The sequence below is a fragment of the Vipera berus genome (assembly GCF_964194415.1).
Source record: "Vipera berus genome assembly, chromosome: 5".
NCBI lineage: Eukaryota > Metazoa > Chordata > Lepidosauria > Squamata > Viperidae > Vipera > Vipera berus.
In genome coordinates, this window is record NC_138207.1 from 73,113,419 (window position 1) to 73,138,252 (window position 24,834).

Here is a 24,834-nt window from a genome sequence, read left to right on the forward strand (position 1 = left end):
CAAAAAAGAGGCAAATCCTTTGGAAATTAACTCTTAATAGAAATTGCTCAATTGTTTTCATCTTGTTGAATCAGGATGATGGGTGTCAAGATAAATATATACTTTCTTAAACATAAATATATACTTTCTTAAATATACTGTAATGGAATTACTTGATTCATTCACCTCTTTATGTTTTTGGATGCAGAAGATTGATATCCAATTTTACATTTAATTTTACTTCAGATCAGTCTGAGCTGACACATATCTGCAAAAGTCATAAATTCAAGAATTGGCCATGAAGTTATTTTTCTTCACCTTCATAATTGTGAATGGTCGTTAAATGAGGATTACCTGTAATTGCTTAAATTAGCTTAATAATTGTCAGCTTTTTTTCTTTGACATTCTCTTTATATTCCCTTTATGAAACATGAACCTAAGAAGATGTTTACTTAAACCACCACAACATCAACAGACTGAACTGAACATTTATTATAGCTGGTTAGGTACTGGATATTCTGTCTTGCAAGAATTCTGGGTTAGCTGCCTCATCTGAATCCTTTCCAACCTCATTAATCCCTTTGTGTAACTCTTGCGGCATCTTTTTTCTGCATCCTTATATACCTGATTTCCTATTTGACAGATCTCCCAAAGCTCCAGAAATGGCTTTTTAGCTAGTAAACATTTACGGTAAAGCATTTATTCAATAAAATGTTTATATAGTGTATATTCTTTCTTTGAAATGGTCTTCATGATTATATATATAATTTATGGGGGAAATGGTCTAAGTTATCTTACTCTAACTCTTAACATGACTTTATTTAAAAATCTACATTGAGAAATTTCCTGGAAGAAAAAATGTTGTTTCATATAGCCCAATCTTAGCAAACCAGATTTTTTCAGAATCCTGATTTACCATACTGTGTAAATCTGGCTTATTCTTCCTCTTAATGAGGAATTCAAAGTAACTAACAATAATTTATAATCCTTACAATCAATATAAATGAAAAACAAGATTTCAAATTTATTCTGTTTTCCTAAGAAATTAAGTCAACCCTCTCTCCCTCTCTCTTCCCCTCTCTCTCTCTCTCACACACACACACACACACATACACACACACACACACACACAGAGTCAATAAAAATCATAGAATGTACCAAATCTAGATTCTTCTTGACATTTTTTTCACAAACTCTTATTATTTCTTTTCAGTGTTTGCAAGTTCTGAGCCTGTACCTGGATTCCATGGAGAAACCTTGCAATTAGCATTTATTGATCTCAGACAAGTAAGATGTTGTTGCTATTTATTTATTTGGTTCCTTCTAAAGAACACTCCACAAATTCCAGTTGTTTCAAGTCAATTCAAATTCAGTTCAAAATTGTCTAAACATTGCTATATAATGCTTATTTGTATTTCTCAAGCAAAGCTGTTTTCTGAAAATGAAATGTTGCGATGTCAAATAATTTTGTCAGTTACTGCTACTATTGTTGTTATTTTATCAGTCTTTTAATTTTTTTTATTTCTATGTGTTCACTTATCATACTTGGTATTCCAACCTTAAAACATAACAGGAATTAATCCTGCAATATTAAAAAAAAGGAATTAAGCCAACCATTCCTACCCTTAAATTTAACTATTTTTAAAAGATGTGGTTGGAGTCTTTTTTTAAAAAAAAGCCAACAAATTGATTAGATTCCTTAATCCAATAAGGAATGCATTCCATCTGTCTGGGGTGCTCATAGAAAAAGATCAGTTCAGAGATGCCAGCAAATGAACCTTGGCAACCATCAACAGACCTCCATGGATGACTTAATAGGCAGGAGTGGGGGGATATAAAGAGGGATCAAACTGGAATGTCTTGTCTCAGGTAATCTAGATCCAAATGATGCAGGGCTGTGCAAGTTAATAAACAGCACATAGTCATTCCTCTAGGAACAAATTGGCAACCAGGATAAGGTTTTTAGTACAAGTGTAATGTTGTCTCTTTGAGTTTGGGCAGGAACAAATCTGGTTTTAGTTAATATCTCAAGATGGCTTGCATAGAGCACATAAGATTACCAATGAAAGAGAATATTTGTAGCTCAGGGTTGGAATGCGGGGTCCTCGGTTATCTCTGAGCTTGCTTGTTTTCTTGCAGATGTTCCATTACCCTAACTAGGTAACATTATCAGTGCTAGTGAATTACATTGATGATGTTACCTAGTTGGGGTAATGAAATGTCTGCAAGAAAACAAGCAAGCTCAGAGATAGCCGAGGACCCCGCACATAAGATTGCGTAAGTTATGATTTTCCTGAACTTATTCCTATTTTTCACATTTTGGATATGCTGCATAACTTCATTGTTTCTGCTTAAATATACTAGTTTTGAAATCACATGATAATGTCAGGATTCAGGCAGATATCAATGCATTGCAGCAATAATGGGTTCACTGGGACTGGAGAGAAAGCAGATTTATGTATACTGTATGCTTACTTTACTTGGCATACTGAAGCAAAAGATAACGTCTCACCAGACAATTAGGACAAATTTGTTTAGCAAGGGTGAGGTTACAAGTTCAGTTCTAAAATATGAATGTGCTAATTTGGAATGCATTTAGCAGCCCAAAACCTAACAGTGGACTTGCAACTTGAATAAGAAACTTGGTATCCCACCGCTAAAGCATGAAGTAGCGTTGCCAACAGATAGTTCTCAGTGTTTAGGTCTCTTGTTTGCTCAGTATATAGGATATTGGTCACCAAGTATTTTAGAAGTAGTTTAAAGTGCAATATGGAACTAGATAAACTTGAAGCTATTTGTTAGTCTTGATGGTAGGTATGTTTTGTTACTGGGGAAGGTGTTTGCTTACTTCATCTATTCTTCGTTCCTACATTGGTGATTTTGCCTATATTCTAGATTCTAGGTTTTGCATCCTCTGAGCTTTGTAATATTTTGCAAATTGGGTCTTTTGAATAACAATAACTGAAAAATTATCATCGCTATATTTTGTTATTTTTTTTAAGTGCTTCACGAAAGGCACATTTTTGAAAGAAATAATGTAATACACAATCAAAGATTTAAAAAATGGCATTATTTAGGTTTATGCAATTTTAACATTGAGAGCTGAAAAAGAACTCGAGATTTTCTGGTGATAAAGGAGTAAAGAGAAAGAAACTTGTCTTCTTCATATACTGGTTAATTAATTTCTGCAATTCATTAGTACAAGATGAAAAATAGGCTTCTCAACAGCAGAAGTAGCCATTTACTTTACCTTTGGTTGAAGGTTTATTCTGATATAGCAAAGTAATCAGTGAGAATTTGTGTTCCTGAAATTTTCATGACCAATTCCATCAAATACCATTTTAATTTCACAGCAAATGTTATTAGTCACCATAGAGAGAGATCTTATCATTCTTACAAAAAATGAGATTAAGGCTTTTCTTGGCAATTCATCTGTTATAGAAAATTCCATCATTTTAGATGAGTACTCTTCAATTAGCAAAAGGTTGTATCATAAGTTGGGTGATCAATACGTAAGGTTGAATTCTAATATATTTACATAGTTGTACATTTTAATGAAATTACTGTTTTAATATATGCTGGCAGACTGCCTGATTTCTATAGGAGGTTATATGTTATATAAATGGTAAATTAACTTTAATGTGATTTTTTTTTAAAAAATGTATTTGATCTTAGAGATCACACGCAGCAGCATAACAGGAAACATTTTATTACAATATTACCTTTATGAACAGAAATCATATTTGAAAATATTTATTCTAGAGTAGGATTATGCTAGAGCTCTAAAACTGAAACAGAAGGAACACAAACATCTTTGTTCATTTGACCTGGGATATAAATTAATCCTCAGAAAAATATTGTGTTTTTTTTTCTTTACACGGCTAATCAATCAGTTATTTTACAAGCTTTCCTTGCTAGCCTAGTTTTTCCCCCACATATCTCTTGGACAGTAAACTACACAATACACACATACACACACACATATACATACACACACTGTATATGTGTGTGTATATGTATGTGTATATGTATATATGTGTGTCTGTCTGTCTGTCTGTCTCAGGAAGCACTGCTTAAATATATATACATATATACAGTATACTACTATCTCAAATATTTATGCAACAATTATTGTAGTCAATTGGCTATGTTGTTTTCTTCTGCTTTTGAATGCAAAATTTGAAGTAAGTTGCCCACCCGTTTATTTTCTTTTCTGCCTAACTCACAACTCGTGTCAATGATATTTACGTTTTATGAAGGATTTAACACCCTTTCCCTCTTCTCTATTTGTGATTCATTTCTCTCTTAATAGGACAGATGACAGTTCTTTTCAAGAATACTTAGAAAGGCAACAGAGTCATTTCAGGGGGTTCTTATAAGAGGTCAGGCTTCTGTTCTTTAGTTTGAATCTGATACCGTTTCGTGAATTGCAGGATATGAAAGATAAGGAAGTAAGTCCAGTGGTCGGGTTTTACCTGCCCACCCGGACTGTGCCCTGAGGTCAAGCTCCTGATACTTGCTGTTTGGTGCAGAGGAGCCGATGACAGGTAGGGGCTGGTACAAAGGGGAAAGCTTGAACCATATCAAAGCTAAAAGGCAAGAGAATTGGGACATTGCAAGAGACTGTGGCTAAAAGATGGATCAGCAGGATTGCCCTCTTTTTAAAAAGTAGCTGACCTGTGAGAGAAAAAACTTTATCGTCCTGCCAATCACATGCTTGCTAATGGAAGCCAGTTATCTCAACAACAGTTTAGCCCCTCGGTGTGATTTCATAACACTTTACAAGCTTTGGAGGAGAGGGCAGTACAGATTGGTAATTTTCACTACAAATACTATAGCGCATATATAAAAGCTTGATAGTTAGCTAAAGAAATCTACATAGCTCTTTCGGAGATCTTAGAAGTTTCCCTACACAGGGAAGACACAGAAGAATATCCTGCCTAGCCTAGCACAGATAATAATCTACGTAGTATTTTGCATCCCCTACATAAGGATGGTTTTGTTTTATTGAAAGTGGCCTTCCAAAGTCATTTGGGCAGGATTTTATATTTTCAGATTGATTTCAAATTATTCGGTATACAGTATTTTAAGGTAAACAAAAGGGTTTTCCAATCTAGAAAAAAAAACCCAAATCCTAACTTCACGTATATTTTGTTAAGAACTACATTTCTGGTAAGAACTGCATTTTTCAAGGAAAGCTATAGCTCAGTAAAAATGCTAATCCAGTGTGGGGCTGCTGTGAAAAGGCCAGTATTCTGATGAGGATTAATAGACAAGAGTCTGAAAATAGATACATTTGGATAACTTTTAAAAAAGAGATTGGGCAAATTCAGGAAGAAGAATTCAAAATTGCTATTTAATGTAAGAGCTGCCTATTATTTTAAATTTTGGGTCTATCCATTCCATACCATTTGGGGGAGTTGACAAGTCAGAAGGGCTGTTGCATTTATGTAGTGCTTATGGACCTCTCATTAGGATCTGATATTGCACTGAGTCATGCTGGATGCTAAAGCCCTCACAGTACACTCTGGCTAAGAACTCTTGATTGTGTCAAAAGTTTCTCCTAAAATGAGTAATGCCTTATAGCAGGGGTCTTCAAACTTGGCCCTTTTATGACTTGTGGACTTCAACTCCCAGAATTCCTCAGCCAGCGTGCTTGGCTGAGGAATTCTGGCAGTTGAAGTCCACAAGTCATAAAAGCGCCAAGTTTGAAGAGCCCTGCCTTACAGCAACTCGGTAAAGTCCAGTACTGACTCTTACAACCTTTTTATGGTTGTAAAATATGTGATTCACCAACACACCTCTTTGTTGATAGGATACTTGCTGAGAACTGTTTCCCTTGTGATGAATATCGAATACATTCTGTTTGGTTTGACCATTATAAAATTTGGGTTTGAATTTCTCCTGGCTTGCATTTTTCCTGGCTTGTATTTCAGTGACTTTCCTTTCTAGAAATCTTGGAATATAGCCTGTAGCCTTATATTTACATATAAGGGCAGTCTTTACAATTAATAGAATTAAATCATTAGAACCACTTTCAGCTACAGTGGAAGGATAGGATAGAAATGCTCCAATAAAACAAGTTGGAATTTCAAATGTTATAAAAATGATTGCCAGTAATTTTTGGCTAAACCAATAATAAGAAACCCAAGAATGATCACTTGCTGAGAATGGATGATATTTAAAAATGGTTAGTAAAGTAAATGTGAGTCAGATAATGGGTGTGCTGTGTGTTTCCCCTCCTACTGTAGAGGCTTGAAGGGTTACATTTACTGCATCATGAAGGCAAAATTCTTCTCTTTTTGGAACTGAGGCAAATTAACAAAAGCAAAGTAATTAATAAAATTTAAGTGTAAAATATCAACAACAACTTATATCTAAGATGTAGAAATAAGCAGGCATCTGTGTAAATGAAAATACAGTTTCACATACTTCGAGAAATTGTAATTTACAGAGGATAGTAAATACAGATAAGGATTTCTATAGTCAGAGAATTTAGATATTAGCAATTTCATGTTTGCTAATATTGTAGGGGATATTTAAAACATATAGCTACATCTCCTGAGGTGAAATGAACTCATATGAATATGCTAGAAGAAGTGATGAATTATTAAAGTTTGTGGTGAACATTATCTTAGATTCAAAATTATCTAAAATAGGAGGAAAGATTGGTTACACAACTTGCATACACTGTCAGCCAGATGTTTAGACTGGATAGGCATTTTTATTCTCCTGTAAAGTCCTTCACAAGGATAGGTAGATGTTGTGGTTGTTTAATAATAGTAAAGGTATTGTCACAGGACATCAGCTGTTTCACGTAAAGCTGCCTTTTGCAATTGACTGGTGATAATTTTGTCAGTGCCTAATGGTGTTCAAGGGACGCGGTGGCTCAGTGGGTTAGGACGCTGAGCTTGTCGATCAGAAGGTCGGCAGTTTGGCGGGTCGAATCCCGAGTGCCGTGTAGCAGAGTGAGCATCTGTTATTCATCCCAGCTTCTGCCAACCTAGCAGTTCGAAAGCACGTAAAAATGCAAGTAGAAAAATAGGGACCACTACGGTGGGAAGGTAACAGCGTTCCGTGCGCCTTTGGCGTCTAGTCATGCCGGCCACATGACCATGGAGACGTCCTCGGACAAGCGCTGGCTCTTCAGCTTTGAAACGGAGATGAGCACCAGCCCCTAGAGTCAGAAACTAGCGCACATGTGCGGGGGAACCTTTACCTTTACCTTTAATGGTGTTCAAGTGGTGCTCCAGATATTTTGGAATGAAGCAAAGGACTTATTACTGTTGGTACTATCTTAGCTTTTCCTACCCTTTCTGTTCTCAGGTTTTTAAATTTTGTGACTTTCTCCAATTCTTTCTCATCTATTCTGCTATGATCAGGTATGGTAATGTCTACCATCCAGACTTTTTTTCCCTTTCTTAATTGTAAAGTCTGGGGGTCTTACATGGCAGGTGCCTGTCTGAATTCTAAAATCCCAGCACACTTTAGCTTCTTCATTTTCTATTACTTTGTATATTTGTTGGTCCCACTAGTCCTTGCTTGCAGGCAAGTGGTGGGGTTTTTTTTGCAAATATTCCAATACACCATTATTGCTACGATGTTATGCTGTTGTCTGTAGTCAAATCTGTGCACTCTTCCTGCAGCGGCTAAGTGATCCACTGTTTCTTCAGTTCTTTACCTAGCGAGCTGCTGTCTGTTGCTGCTTCTCAATTATTATTATACATTTATGCCCTGCTTGACTCCCAGTAACTTTCCACTGACTATACCAAGAGTTATAGTTCAGCAACATGTGAAGATCCTCAGAATCATCACTAGAATATTAATTTGGAAATCTTAACACAAAGTCCATTTTCCTTTTTTCAGTTTTGCTCCTCTTTCTGAGATTAATACAGACTAAGATGTTCTACTTAAAGCAAAACTTAAGAGTTTTCAGTGTTTGAATTCTTCTACAGAGCAAATAAATAATAAATATAAAATAATGTACAGGTTGTCCTCGACTTACGACCACATTTGAGCCCAAAAACGTACGTTGCCAAGCAAGACATTTGTTAAGTCAGCTTTGCCATATTTTACGACCTTTCTTGCCAAAGTGAATCACTGCAGCTGTTAAGTTACTAACATGGTTAAGTGAATCCAGTTTCCCCATTGACTTCGCTCGTCAGAAGGTCGCAAAAGGTGATCACATGACCCCAGGACACTGCCACCTTCAGAAATATGCATCAATTGCCAAGGGTCCAGATTTTGATCATAGGACCATAGAGATGCTACAATGGTCGTAAGTGTGAAAAACAGTCATAAGTCACTTTTTTCAGTGAACAGTAAATAATTAATAATAATAATAATAATAATAATAATAAAAATAAATAATAATAATAATAATAATAATAATAATAATAATAATAATAATAATAATAATAATAATAATAATAATAATAATAATAATAATAATAATAATAATAATAATAAAAGTTGGGAGGGACCTTGGAGGTCATCTAGTCCAACCTTCTGCTCAGGCAGGAAACCCTATACCATTTTGGACAAATGGTTGTCCAGTCTCTTCTTAAAAACTTCCAGTGTTGGAGCATTCACTGTTTCTGGAGGCAGGTTGTTCCACTGGTTAATTGTTCTAACTGTCAGGAAATTTCTCCTTAGTTCTAGGTTGCTTCTCTCCTTGATTAGTTTCTATCCGTTGCTTCTTGTCCTGCCTTCAGGTGCTTTGGAGAATAGCTTGACTCCCTCTTCTTTGTGGCAGCCCCAGAGATATTGGAAAACTGCTATCTTGTCACCCCCAGTCCTTCTCTTTGTTAAACTAGACATACCCAATTCCAGCAACCATTTCCTATATGTTTTAGCCTCCAGTCCCGTAATCATCTTTGTTGCTCTTCTCTGTACTCTTTCTAGAGTCTCAACATCTTTTTTACATCGTGGTAACCAAAACTGGATGCAGTATTCCAAGTGTGGCCTTACCAAGGCATTGTAAAGTGGTATTAATACTTCACGTGATCTTGATTCTATCCCTCTGTTAATGCAGCCCAGCACTGTGTTGGCTTTTTTGGCAGCTGCAGCACACTGCTGGCTCATATTGAAGTGACTGTCCACTAGGACTCCGAGATCCCCCTCACAGTTACTACTATCGAGCAAGGTACCCCCTATACTATACCTGTACATTTGGTTTTTCTTGCCTAAATGTAGAACCTTACTGTTTTAAGTCGAAGTCTACCTGTAATGAAAAACAACTTTGCAACTGGCAGCAATCTGAAACAAAAGTCAGAATGGTGCTATAAGCGAGAAAGCAGCAACACTGAAGTGGGGTTTTCAAAAAGGAAAGAAAAGAATTATTCAAAATTATGGATATATTTGGACTAGTCTAGCAGTTTACCTGATTCTCCCACGTGCCAGGATTGTGGCAGAGGCCTTTGGATCTTGCTGCCTAGGTAGTTCTCGTGGTGACCCCTTTGGGGGCATTCTAAGATCAGGGTTTTCTGACCTCAGAAAAAGCCAGCTGTGCAAGATGGCAGAGGGGAGCTGGTTTTCACTTTTCTTTCTTGGAGGTCAGCTGTCTGTTTCTAAGGAATCTTTATATCCCTTGAGATAGCATTCCAGGGGTCACAGAACTGCAACTTCTATTTCCTTTTGACTCATATGGACATTTCTGCAACAGGTAAAAACTCTTGTCTAAACTAAGCATATTCAGGCATGCAGAGAAACAGATTCCATGCAATGAGTGACTTTGGTCAGTGTTGCAAATTTAACTGAGTTACGTTGCAGAGAAAATAAACCTATTTTGATAACGTTTTTGACATAACATAGTACTGCCTATCCCAGTACTTATGTAGTTAAAATTAGCACTTGGTTTGTTTTAAAGAACCGCAAGGATGAATGTTCAATCTTTATTTATGGTTCTGTGTTGGCAAATGAGGGCGTTAGGTAATGGCAGCTGAGCCACCTCCATCTCAATGCTCTTTTGCTTCCTGTTTTTTCTCCTTTTCTCCTTTTCCTTAAGTTCAAAGTTACATATTTCTGTGGCTCAGGAAGTTAAAACAATCAGCCCAGGTTCGAATCTCAGATAAAGGGTATGACTGACTGATGAGAACATAAAGAGTTTGAAATGATCATCTCAGCCTCCCAAAATTCTTTATTAGCAATTTGAATAATTTGCACAAATAATGAGCTGTCATAAGTTGACTATATCCTGTGGATAAGCCTTGAGTCAGGCCAAAACAGGAATGAAAGAGTTAATTAGCAAGGTGCATTCAAAAAGCCTTGACAAATACTTCACACACACACACACACACACACACACACACACACACACAAATATATATATATATATATATATATATATATATATATATATATATATATATATATATATATATATATATATATATATATATATATATATATATATATATATATATATATATATATATATATATATATATATATATATATATATATATATATATATATATATATATATATATATATATATATATATTCTTAAGGGTTTAGTGTTACTACTGCCAATGAGGAAGGACACAAGTATACATATCCAACCTTGAAATATTGCCTTTTATTATATTAATAATATTACTATATTAAATTATATTTTGGGCTCTGTGGAGTCCAGTTGCTTTTACTCCCAGGTACATTTGTTTCCTTAACCCACCTGTAGTGACTGATCTGCAGTACCAATGTCCTATAAAACGATATTATTTCTCTTTGAACATAGCTGTATTGCTTTTTAAAAAATAATTTTTAATAATTGTATTTAATATATAAAATATAAAATACAAAGAAAAATAGAAATAAGAGATTAAGGGAGGGAAAAGGAAAGGAGAAGAGAAGGTGTGAGGTACAAGGGGGGAAAAAAGGTGTTGACTTCCAACCCTTTTTAGCACAGTTCAAGATAAAAGCACTCTAGCCTCAACTTTTTGTTTTTTACACATTATATAGCTAGCCATTTCTATAACAGCGAATCTATCTAATCGACAAAACCAAAGTCAAAGTTACATTTTTTCCCCCGTCACAAGCACAAAATCCAGAAGTGGTATCCGAATGAAAAACATACTCAGATATATTCTCCTCTTCAAATAGAATGATCAATTTAACCATTCCTACTTTACTTCCCTTGCTGTGAAAATAGAACATGACTTTATTGCTAACTGAACTAAGTAACATTTCGTATTTTGAAAATCAAAAATGCATTGTTCCTGAGAACAGAAGTAATCTAATTACAATACAATTTCATTTTGGGGGGAAAAATCACATTGTTATTAACGTGTATATATATGTAAATTTTATGTATCGTACAAATGAAGGAATAAAATACATTCTGCATGATATCATAACATTGCTATTTCAAAGAAGCTTAAAACCTTTATAAATTAAAGGCTGCAAGCATGTGCCATTAAATTCCTAAATGGGACTTACTTCTGAATAAGAATTGTATAAGGGAGAGCTTTTTAAATATTCATTTTAAGCCCAGCTTTATTAAAATGATACGTGTATTGTTGAATTTAACAAGGAACAGGGAAAAAAAAACAGGAAATTTTACCAGCAAAGGCAAATATCAATAAGTAAAAAAGGTGACCTAGTCTGTTAAGCACTATGTTTGAAAATAGTAGGAAATGAATAAAAAATAATACATTGTGTATTTCTAAGGGACGCGGTGGCTCAGTGGGTTAGGACGCTGAGCTTGTTGATCAGAAGGTCGGCAGTTTGGCGGGTCAAATCCCGAGTGCCGCGTAACAGAGTGAGCGCCTGTTACTCGTCCCAGCTTCTGCCAACCTAGCAGTTCGAAAGCACGTAAAAATGCAAGTAGAAAAATAGGGACCACTACAGTGGGAAGGTAACAGCGTTCCGTGCGCCTTTGGCGTCTAGTCATGCCGGCCACATGACCACGGAGACGTCCTCAGACAAGCGCTGGCTCTTCGGCTTTGAAACGGAGATGAGCACCGGCCCCTAGAATCGGAAACGACTAGCACGCATGTGCGGGGGAACCTTTACCTTTACCTTTACTATTTCTAATGCCCCTCACTTTTACCTCGGACCTTGTGTCTTTTTGTCTTAAGGGACTTTGTATATAAGCTAACTAGTTACTCAGAAATAATTTAGCCAGAATCATATCCTTTGGAAACTTGAGTGTCTGTCAATGAACTTCTTTTCAAGTTGTAAACTCAAAAACAAACAAACAAACTGCTTTTGTTACTTACTGGTCCATTTTAACCTACAATGATGGGAAAGAAAGCATTACAATCTAACATTTCTTTATTCCTCTACTTTAAACAGCTATAGCATATTAAGTAGGACTCTTTTTACTTAAATCTACCCACCTTGTTTCATTCTAGAGGAATTTCTTCGAAAATAACATTTAGATCTTTGTTTCTGAAAATAGGATTAGCAAGTGTTGTACCCTTCAAATATTCTGGTTAGTTCATCAGAGCACAATTGGAGAGTCTTCTTTTTTAATGCAAAGAGCCTTGTAGTTAATTTTGAATCCCTAAAGAATTAATAACATATTTGGATTTATTCCATGAATGTAACAAGACCAGACATTTCTCAGAATGTTCCTAAAGATTTAAATAGATTTAAAGAAAGTGTTTTGCCCTTTGGGATAATTTAAGTTGCAAAGGATTAGTATGAACCCAAATAACTTTTGACTTTTTTCAAAAAAAAACCAATTCCCTGTGGTGCAGCTGTCATAACCCCAAAGTTTATGTATTTAGATACACTTACAAGTGTGTGAGAGATTATATCTTTTCTAAGGGTTGTCTGTTTGAAATATATATTATAGAATGCTGGTTTCTTCTTGTGCTTAATTACAGCAGCTAGTTAAGTTTTTGATTTTCAGCTTTTAGAACCACTTATTAAAAATAATATTGGCTGATGTTCCCAGCAATGGCTTGTTGTTCAGTTTAAGACTCCACCGAATTTTAACAATGGAACTGATGAAAATTTGAAAAATTTATCTTGAAAGGAAAACTAGCATGGTTCCTTCACAGCAGTTAATAATAAATGTTTGGAAAAAATAATAATAATAAATGTTTGGGCTATGTTTTGTTTTTAAGCACAATTTCTCAAAATTATATATGTTAGTATTATTAGTATTATTTAAATATTTAGTATTTAGTATTATTTTCGTATTCAGAAAGATATTTCTATATTTATAAATAGGATTAGACCAAAAAACACTTCTGTGAATATCATATCCCATAGTTATGTTGTCTTAGCTTAATACGTAGACTGATAATGAAATCCTGGGATTTCCCATTCAGAGAAGACTTAATCTTTAGTGTGTTTTTTTAAAAATTAACTTCAAATGTATGACTGTGTTTAGGTGAATTGTATCCCAGCTCCCTCTCTCTTTCTTCCCCCCTTTAAAATATTTACTTACCGTAATAAGATATGCATCTTGATAACTAAAATGCTATATTGTACAGTATAGCAAGGATATTACAGGACCCTTGTCTTTATTGTAGCAGCTAAGGGAGTATGCTACAAGAATAAATAATTGTGTATTTGTAACATTTCATTCTATTAATTACTGACATCCTACAACACCCTTTCCAGCTTTTGCATGATGGTAGAACATAGAAATTATTTTGATGTGCTTTTAATATGTATTTGTACTTTCCAAAGATTGAAATCCATCAAGAGCAGCAACTTCTGAAGAAAAAGAACTAAGGCTGGGGGTGGGGAATCCCTAACCCCCCCAAAACATATATATAAAAAGAAACCCTATGCATACATACCTAAATACATAATACATAAGTCTCTCTCTGTGTGTGTGTGTGTGTGTGTGTGTGTGTGTGTGTTTGCGCGTGTGTGCGTGCATGCGTCTACGCGCACAAAAAGTACTTGGTCCATGTGTATAGGATACATTGACTGTGAATACCAAATGATAGTTTTATTTAACTTGTTTTCCATATGTTACATTTTTAGATTCTTTTAGAGTGTATAGTTTTTGAGTCAGAGCTAATTTATATTTGATAATTTATCAAATTCTGGAGAAAACAACCCTGACAATAATCATCCTCATTGTGATTGTCTGAATCAAGGATGGATGCTACATAATCATAGGTTAAAATTTATCATTTTTATGTAAATGACATGGAATCTGATGAACATAGTTCATAATGTGCTATTTTGGTAGGAAACTGTTGACAAGCTAATTAGTTTTTTAAAAATTAAAGAGTTCACAATCCATTATATCTGAATTTCAAAGTGGAATACTGCAGTTTTCAATAGCAAATTTTCATATTGTTGTAATTTTTCAATGGCTAATCTAAACCAAAATAAAATCAGCAAAATTGTAAAATGTTTTTGTAGTATGCAGCACACATTACATTCTGTGCAAGTGATAAAGAACTTTCCCCTAAATACTAAGATTTTTTTAAAGAAAAAACTACATTAATTTTTTAAATCTTATATACATAGAACCATATTTCTTGAGGATTAGAAATTTATTGGGCTTGAATATTTTAAAATAAAGAATTAAAAATGCACTTTTTTGGTAGCCTAAACTTTTTGATACAAGTATTCCTCTCATTAAACTTAGAGTAAGCTAAATTGATGGGTTCTTTCAGCAGTCTGGGCTGTGTGCAGAGTTTTGTACTTCTTTAAAAAGTTCTCATTTGCACTCTCCAATGAATTTAAACTTTCTAGATTTGTACCTGCTTAAAAAGGAGGTTGGTGACCTCTTGACCCTTTTGTTATCCCTAATTCAGAAAGGCCTTTATTCTGGAAAGCTTAGGTATTAAAGAGAGAGAGAGAGATGGAGAGAGCAAGAAAGGGAAGAAGGAAAGAAGGGGGGAAGAACGTTAATGGCATAAGACTTCTTTCCGATCACCCTCTGCTAGATGTTTATGCAAAATGTCAATAGGAGCAATTGGCCTAACACTGTGACAACTTATTTTGCTTAGAAATGGGCTAATCTCCTGTTTGGGTTATCTGGAGGTCAGGTGGGGATTTCTTTTAATGCTGGCTAAACTTTTCAGCCTTTGTTGGGTTGAGACTAAAATCTTCTCAGCCCTCACGAATCCCAGTTATCTATCAAAGAAAACAGTGGGGGCTTTATCCCAAAATGGGTATTCTTGAAAGCAAACCCCTTTTTTTCTTTCATTGGGACTTTTTCTCCAATAAATCTGCTTTGGATGGCCTGTAGTGCTTGCTTTTTAGCACATGTGCTCAAGATCACGGGTGGCATTCGGTTCTCCTGATTGCACAGTGGCTACAGTCCTATAGAGAGGGAGAAGGTAGATCATCTGAATAGATCCATGTAGGATTGCACCCTGCAACACCCTGAATCTTAGATGTGAAAAAAGGGGCTTCTCAACCCCACAAGGTAGACCAGACCAGACCAGACCAGAAAATAAAGTCAGTTATAAGACTAGAACTATACTTCATTGGGATACATTACAATAACAGAATTTTGCACGCCTGGTTATGCTTTATCTCTCCTCCTTGTTAAATTATAATGCAGGGGTGTCCAATCTTGGTCATTTTAAGACCTCAACTCCCAGAATTTGCAAGCCATCTGGCTCGGTCACTTACAAATATTGTACTATCTTACTTCCCCAGATTTGAAGAATGCTTTGGCTCTCTTAGGGACGCGGTGGCTCAGTGGGTTAGGACGCTGAGCTTGTTGATCAGAAGGTTGGCAGTTTGGCGGGTCGAATCCCGAGTGCCGCGTAGCAGAGTGAGCGCCTGTTACTCATCCCAGCTTCTGCCAACCTAGCAGTTCGAAAGCACGTAAAAATGAAGTAGAAAAATAAGGACCACTACGGTGGGAAGGTAACAGCGTTCCGTGCGCCTTTGGCGTCTAGTCATGCTGGCCACATGATCACGGAGACGTCCTTGGACAAGCGCTGGCTTTTCAGCTTTGAAACAGAGATGATCACCAGCCCCTAGAGTTGGAAACGACTACCACACATGTGCGGGGAACCTTTACCTTTACCTTACCTTGGCTCTCTGCTTATATAATAGTTCTTGCATGCTTCTGTGAAGGTTATTCCCCCTTATTCTCTGCTTGCAAAGCAAAGAAAAGCATTTTCTGTCCACCAGCAATAGGCTTCTTTCATGCCTTGCTTTAACAGTAGAAGTGGGACTTGTGTTCTTCAGTGTTGATAAGCACTCGATAAAGGCCAACTTTGGGCCCTTACAGAAGTTCACGTAGAAGCTTCCCTATAAATGGCTGCCATTTGCTGGAGCTGGTCACCATCACAGCAGGCTGGAACTCAATAAATGTTCAGGCAGGCATGGCTGGCCATGAAATAGGCCTTGGCAGGTTGCATGCTGTGAACTCCCCCCCCCCCCCCGCCTTAGCAGTGAATCAGCTTCTGTGTGTTTTTATAATAGCCTGCCACCCCTACCCCCAGCTAATTATGCCCCAAGGCTCTGGAAGGCAGCCTTACCTGTTGAAAAGGACTACGCAGCAAGTGTTCTGACATGTTTCTCAGGCAAATTGTATTTGACACAAAGGTACTTTACCCATAGAACAGTCCAGAAGTATTGGGTTGATCACTGGTTAAGAAAAATAATAATATGGCGCAATATTTGCTAACATTCAACCCTAAAAAGAAAACGGCCTCTCTTTTCGTGGCCTTCAGTTCGCAGTATTTTTAACATGAACTAAGACCAGTATCCAGATGGACCTTTTGTATTCTCTTGTCTCAGTTCAAACCTGCTGATAGGAAATAATTTGCCAATACTTTGAGTGTTGCAACCTTTTCTTAACATTTTAATTAGTTTCAAACATGAGCATCTATAACCTGGCGGTTTATAGCTTTCTGTCTTGACTTTTCTTTTCTAAACCAGAATTTATTTTCCCCCAAGCTGAGTTCTTAGGAGGGTATATCATTCAGCGGACAGGAGGATACAAAAATTTGTGCATTAGCATATATAGAGGTCACCAAATTGCTGCTCTTAGTGAACAGCCAGAAGAGATTCTGCTGTGACCTGGAACTTGGCTGTGCTTGAAAAATTACATATACATATATACATATATACATACATACATACATACATACATACATACATACACACACACACACACACACACACACACACACACACACCATAGCTGTAAAAGACATCGAAAAGAGTTCCTTCTTGGACTTTCGTGATCAGCACCATGACACCTGCATGTTAAAATGTTATTATTTATTTTAATTATTATAATTAAATTATTTGATTACTTATTTCAAATCCCACGGACAATGATTTTTCAAAATCATCTAAATCTGATTTTAGTTTTACATCTATAAATTTGGAAACAGAAACTAAAAGAATGCAAGACAAGAAGAAAAATCCGAAACCACAAAGTAAGCAACAAATGTCCTTTTTATCTTGCAGCCAAATTGCTGAGTGGTGCATTTGAAAACGTGAATTGGTTCAAATAGCAGGGGCACATAACTTGGGGTCAGCTACAGGAATTCCTCACACAAATGACTTCTCTCGCATATTCTTTTGTTCTTTTGAGACTGTTCTGACTGCTGGCTTCAGTCTTGGCTCCTTGAGGCTTTAAATAGCAGAGAGTTAACTCATTACTGGGCAGAGAAACAATAAATGAGTTCCTAAGTTTTCATATTAGAAATGAGCCAAGTTTTTTTTTAATTCTTTTTTTTAATCTTTATTAAACTTATCTCTTTACCTAGTTAAACTTTGTTAAACCAATACAAGAGGCTTGCCCCGTTGTCCCTAGGCTACCCAGCAGCTGAGTTTGATTTTCCTTTTTCCTTTTAAAAGATAGGTTGACAGAATATCAGTGGTATTACTTTCAACCAATGTGATCCTATAATATAAATGTGTATTATTTATTGTCTTTGTATTTGCAGCATCAAATTATTTAAGTGTGCAAAGCTACCAGGAAATTTGTAAACACGTGATTCTCAGTGTTGGTGCATTCTGCGGCAGAAGCAATAGTTGTTGATTTGCAAATAAAATGGGTACCAAATCAGAAACTTAATAAACAAATATGGAAAAGGTTATTTGTGAAAAACAAGAGAAATAAGATCAACAGGCAGGCTTATGATCATATCAAGAGTTAGATGTTTCCAAAAAAGGGTTTTTTTTAAAAAAAGAAATGTCTTCAATATGTATGTTTATAAAAATACTGTTTTGTCAGTTTATGTCTTACACACACAGCCATTGGTAATTCAAAATTATTTTTGAAAATTACATAAATTGCAAAACTAGCAGGTCATAAAAGAAGTATATGAAATGTTCCACCACATTAAATATTAAATATCTACTATTATCAATAATTGAAAGAAGTCTTTATTTTGAACATTTTTTTCAATTTGAGTCATACACTTAGATTGTCACATACATCTTTCAAAAAATGAAATAGCTTCTTAAAATGTTTATTATATATCATGCTGCATACAATCTTTGCTAGCTACAGAGCTTTAGGATTTGGTAGAAGTCACACAGCAGAGGTCATTAAATACCTGGCAGCATGAAAAATATTTTAATAGAACAGAGTGAAGATATATAGCCAGGAAAGCATGCCAATTTCTATAATCTCATCATCCTTCATTGATGAAGCACAACTTTACATCAGCCCCAAATCCAACCCAGGGAAATTCCCCTTTTAATTTTCAATGGGATTTTAACGAGAGAAAGATCTAATATTTAAAACTAAATCTCCCAGTTTCTAGCCTGATGCCTTAACCACTACACTAAACTGGCATATATAATAAAATATTACTTTTCTCCAAATAGTTTTCCTCTTTCTCTAATTGCCTGACAGTCTAAGGAGTCATGGATGATGGCTGAAATTATTTGCAAAAACTATATATCTATTTTCTATCCATAGAACGATGAAGTTAGAAGAGAGCATTAAAGTCAGGATTATCTATTCAGTACAGGTCCAGCTGCAGTAGCTGTGGCAGAATACTGTCCAGCAGCAAGAAATAACTACTAAGTTCTCGTTTTCCTTATTTCAAATATAATTAATCAAGCGGAATGCTTGCATACCTTTAATTATACAGATCTTATTTTAAAACAGGCTTATTCCACCTATGTATAATTTAAGGAGCTTAACTACATTGTTGAAATGAATTGGATTCAGAATAACTAATTCCTGTTTTGATTCCACAGATAGCAACATGTCTTGTTAGTCCCATATTTTTCAACAGAAGTTTGCTTTGATCCAAGTAATGTACTTATCAGCATCCACAAAGCTGTGTACCACTGATTTCTGCTAGTTTCTACCTAGTTAGTGTGAGTGTGCACACAGGATTGTTTATGTTGTACACTGTTGTTAAGACAGCCATTTTTCCAACTACCAAGTGACTGCTGAATTGCAAAATGACATATTCGTAATAATCATAGTTTCCCTGGCTCAACTGGCAACAGGACTTGCTAACCTTGCTTTTTATAGTAGCGCCAACAAACCTATTGTGTGCTACCATTGTGGGAACAGTTAGACTGAAACTTTAACTTTGCATCATATAAACAGTTGTAAGCTGGTGTGTATATTTTTGGCAAAAGTTACTGTCATATGATTGAACTTGTCTTCAAATACTTTTCCTGTTCCACCTTTATATTTAATTATAGGATTTCAGTCTCCTAGGATTATATCCTCTTCTGCTTGATTGGAAATAAACATGTGTACATTTTTATTTCTGCTGACATATGAGTCATTATGATTATCTTAAGCCAAAACCCTGCAGGATGAAGGCCTGATCATCAAAGGCTATTGACCATTTTATCCCACGCTGGTCCAATTTATATAGATTTTTTTTTGCTTCCCATTTTAAGGTTAAGAAAGAGTAACCATCGAAAGTTATTCAGCTGTCCCCTGTGCTAAGGGTGGACTAGAATCTGAGTCTTTTTGGTCCAGTGCCTTAATCACTGCACTAGGCTGGCTCTCATTCACACACATACAACACAACACAACACACACACACACACACAGAGAGAGAATATCACATACACGTTTATCATTCTCCAGAAAATTAGCATACATATATGTATACATATACCAATACTGTACACATTTACAAGAGAGACTCTTATATTTATGTTGGTTTCTTTAGCACTCTGGACTATTGACAATTCCCTGCATTTCAGGGAATTATTAAGACATCAGTCATAAGCTAAAAGGCTTGTAGGTTTTAAGCATTTTGCCTAATGGTATAATATCGGAAAGAAAATATACTCCTGAATTTGTAATTACAGTATTTCAAATTCTCAGATACTAATCCTTTTGCAATCTTAAATTTATCTGACATCCATCCAGAATATTTGTCAACAGAGCTTGCCACTTACTGTAAATGCAGCAAATCTGTTCCCTGTTGAGCAATAATTGATAAAAATAGTTTGTACGGTAAACATCAGCCCAGATCAGACGTGAGAAGAGTGAATTTTTTTTTATCAATAATTGTATCCCATAAAACATACTATCCATGACCATTTTTATCAACTGCCTTGTATGAAAGCCTCTCAAGGACAACCATGGGAAGGGTCAGGATACGATGGGATGGGACAGTACAAGATGGGATGGGGTGGGATGGAATGGAATTTTATTTTGGCCATAAGTAAGGAAAACCAGTAGACAAAGATACAAAGACAAGCATGAGTGGAATTCAGTCTTTAGGAGGTATCTTCAATCAAAGGAACAAAACTTACCTACATTATAGAGGACCTGCAAGCTTTTAGCAGCTATTAGGCTATTAAGTACAAAATAATTATCTGACTGCCCTGGAATTGTTTATAGAAAAAGAAAACTAAAGGTCTACTGTAGAGTAATAGTACATGTGTGGTAGTGTTGACTTCCTCCACGCCAGGAGTACAGGCAGCAAGTTGTCATGGTATCTCTCTTGAGACCCTACATATCTCTGAACTTTTTCTGAAGTCTCTTTTTTCCTGTTGTGCACAAGGTAACAAGTGTCAGTAATTCAGCATTGTTTTTTAATCCAAAACATTTCATTACAATGTTCATTGATGACATGTTTTATTAGCTAAATTTACTAGACCTAGAAATCAAGCTTTTTGTATATTTTTTATTACTATTAATTCCAAAATCTAGGAAGATGTAACTTGAATAAGAAATGAATAAATATTCACATAGAGACATTTAATATTTATTTAACATACATGAATTGAAATTAAATTTACAAGTTGGCTGTGGTTAAGCTCACAGGCTGACTTTGGGTTAGTCACTGTCTCTCTGCGCAACCCACTTCATAAAAGTTTTCTGAGTATAAAATTGGAAGTGGAAGTGTTACGTATACTGGCTTGGTCCTAGAGAAAAAAAGGTAGGAGGAGAAGGGTATTATTTTTATCTTTACAATCCACTGCAAACAGAAATTACGAAAATGTAAAATAGTTATGTTAATGCTAAATAAGTAAAGTTAAGCTCCAGTGAAGTTATAAAGAGAATAGAGGCATAGACTAAACAAATGGGAAAATGTTTCATACTGACCTGTAGAAAATTCATTTGATGCTTCTTGGAACATCTGTTCTTTCTTTCTTGAATGATACTGTTTGCCAGCCTTCCCTCCTAGCAAATTAGTTGTGACATTGAGGGAAGATCTGCAAAGTGTCAAATTATGATACCGATGACTTACTTATAGCAGGTGACTCTTGTCCATCTATAAGGCCATTGCTACCTTGCAAAACTGCAGCGGTGAGTGAAAAAGGAAGTGGCATTGCACAGAGGCCCAAAGAAACATTGCTGCGCTTTACTGCTGTCCCTGCTCCATCTTTCTCAAGATGGTTGTCCCAACATAATCCCTGAACCTGTTATAGCTCTGCTGTCCTCAGGAGGGGAGAAGAACTTATAAATGGGTAAGATTAGGAGTTGGTTCTGTGCTGCATTTAAAGCTGGCTTCTATGGCATTTTTTTTAAAGAAATAAATGCTTGGGAATTAATTGTAGGGTAATCAGCTAGTTGTAGAATTTATCAGAGGGTGCACGAAATATTGTTCTTTGTCTCCTCTGCACTGATCTGGCTCTGATGATGTCTCTGCTGATACTAACATTTCCCTTTCTTCTGGGTGTCAGAGAGGGGGCACAGTGGCTGACACTTAAGTGGTTGTGTTGCTTCTCTGTGCTACAGACCTTGTGCATTTGGTCATTCTGCATAAATGAAGAGGGGAACATTGACTGCTAAAGTCGCCATCTTGATTCCCCCCACACAAACACTTTTTTCCTTTTTAAAAGCAGCTTCTTCTCTCTTGCTCAAGACTGATTCTGCAGCTGTATGTGAGAAGCAGGACCTCCAGCAGGCTTGGATGCCTTTCATAGTGCCTTCTTCTTTCCATTACCAGCACAAACAACATCCATTACGCAAAATAAGCAAGTGCCAATTTGCTTATGAAATACAGCATATGCAGCCATGAGAGGCATCAATTTTTTTTGTATGTGATTGCAGTGAGGAGGATATGAATTTGTATTCTGAATCTGTTGCAGCAATCTTAAACAAGGGAGTAAGATTCCTTGAATTTCAGGAAGCACACACGTACACAGACAGTTTAAGATAGATTTGCTTTCATTTCAGTACAGTAATGACTCTACAAGCCTCTTCAAGAGGTAGGCCCCCTCTCTTGTCTACTCCTTGAATTTTTTTCTAGATTACTAGGAACGTAAGGGTTCTTCATATCGGCCTCTTTTTTTTCTGACATGAGCAAAATACAAGTAGTCCTCAACTTAACAACAGTTCATTTAATGACTGTTCAAAGTTACAATGTCACTGGAAAAAAGTGACTTATGACGATTTTTCACACAACCTTTGTAGCGTCCCCATGATCATGTGATCAAAATTCAGATGCTTGGCAGTTGATTCATACTTATGAACTTTTGCTGTTTCCCAAGTTCATGTGATCACTTTTTGCAACCTTTTGACAAGCAATGGGAAAGCTAGACTCACTTAAAAAATGTGTTGCTAACTTATCAACTGCAGTGATTCACATAACGATTGTGACAAGAAAGGTCGTAAAATGGGGCAAAACCCAGTTAACAAATGTCTCATTTAACAACAAAAATTTTGGGCTCAATTGTGCTGGTAAGTCAAGGACTAACTGTACTTTAATGTTGTACTTTTCTTTCTGAATCATGCATTCTAATATTTTCTTTATCATTTTTTGGTAGCAGAATGTATCTATTTACAGTCCCAGACTGTGTCACAAAATCTAGACTATAGCACACAATTAATACTTACATCATATTTTTGTTGTTAGCTGCGAAGTCGTGTCCGACCCATTGTGACCCTATGGACAACGTTCCTCCAGGCCTTCCTGTCCTCTACAATCTTCTGGAGTCCATTTAAGCTCACGCCTACTGCTTCAGTGACTCCATCCAGCCACCTCATTCTCTGTCGTCCCCTTCTTCTATTGCCCTCAATCTTTCCCAGCATTAGGCTCTTCTCCAGTGAGTCCTTCCTTCTCATTAGATGGCCAAAGTATTTGAGTTTTAGCTTCAGGATCTGGCCTTCTAAAGAGCAGTCAGGGTTGATCACCTTGCAGTCCAAGGGACTTGCAGGATTCTTCTCCAGCACCATAGTTCAAAGGCCTCATATTAATACATACATATATAAGAGGAAGCCTATAAAATTAGCAGTTCATTGTTGGTGCCAAGTGGTTTGTATAAAATAAGGCTATAGATAAAAATTTTGCTACTGTCTTCGAAACTCCTGGGTAAATGGTCGTTTACTAAGAATATCTCAGTCTCCTCTTCATGTGTGGAGTCTGTCAGTCTCAAAGGGGTGCATTAGCTCCGATTGCCAGTGACAACACTGTGGGCACTTTAGAAGATTATGGGAAAGAGACTCAATCTGTGTACTTGAGCAAGTACATACTCAGAGTTTGGCATATCGATCAGCTGTCACCCTAATAAGGAGAGCATCCCTATGGATTAGGGCAGGGGTAGGCAACCTTGGCTCTTTTATGACTCATGGACCAGAATCTTACAGAGGTAATTGAGCAGGTTCAAGGGGAGTGGGGAGCAATTCATCCAAAGGGACATGGGAAAATTTGGCTCTGTCTACTTGAACGTCTAAATCCATACCCTTTGCTTAAATTCTACCAAGGCTTTTTTTTTTCTAGGCTCAAAGCAAGCAGGGCTGGGATTGACAGTTTTTTCAGATCAGACTCAGTGAGGAATGAGATGTATCAGTGAGGTTCCCCAAATGATTTGTTTTGCCCAGAATCTTAGCTGACATAATCTTGTCCAGGCTTCAAATGAGATGCAGCCTTGCTCTCTTCTGGTGATGGCATTAGAAGCTGAGTAAAGCATATCTGCCTGCTATTGATTTTAAGAATTTTGTTTATCCTTTTTAGGGATTGATAAGTTTTTGTAAATCTGAGATCAATACAGCATCATGCCAATAACTGAATAATTTGAAAATTGTTCCCTTGCCAACTAGCAAATTTGTTGATTGCTAATGGTATTTTTTGAGCTTTCATTGTTAATTCAATAGGATTATTTGATGTTTTCTAGGATATTCTTAGAAGGATGTATACCATCCTTTCAAGTCCTTTCATGAAAGACTGATTATCTTTCCTTAGAACTTCTCCCCAGTTCTCCCAACTGGGTATAACTGGGAGGGGAGGTAAAGAAGTTAGTGCAATTCATCATTACTTTAAATAACCAGCTCCACTGTCTCAGTGCTAACACTTTCCAGTTTAGTGCAGGGATTGGCACAAGTTCAAATGTGACTTAATCTTTTGGTTGAATTGCTTCTGTGGAAAGGGCAGGACTTTCAGGAATTCAACTTATTCACTAATTAGCATTTTTAAACTAAGGGATAAATACTGAAAAAGAATTAGACTACATTTATCACCTCTTATTCTGATATTTATTTATGAAGGAGAGTGTCCAGAAAAAAAATACCAGTAGAGG

At 36.2% G+C, this 24,834-nt stretch overlaps 1 protein-coding gene across 4 annotated transcripts in view; it reads left to right on the plus strand.

Annotated features, from left to right (window-relative positions):
- Positions 1 to 24,834, plus strand: part of EXOC6 (exocyst complex component 6) — a 128,101-nt gene that overhangs the window by 94,900 nt on the left and 8,367 nt on the right. For all 4 annotated transcript variants that reach the window (XM_081328202.1, XM_081328203.1, XM_081328204.1 and 1 more), the window contains one exon: positions 1,193 to 1,266. In XM_081328202.1, coding sequence (XP_081184328.1) covers positions 1,193 to 1,266 — 74 coding nt within the window. The remainder of the gene's footprint in view (positions 1 to 1,192; positions 1,267 to 24,834) is intronic.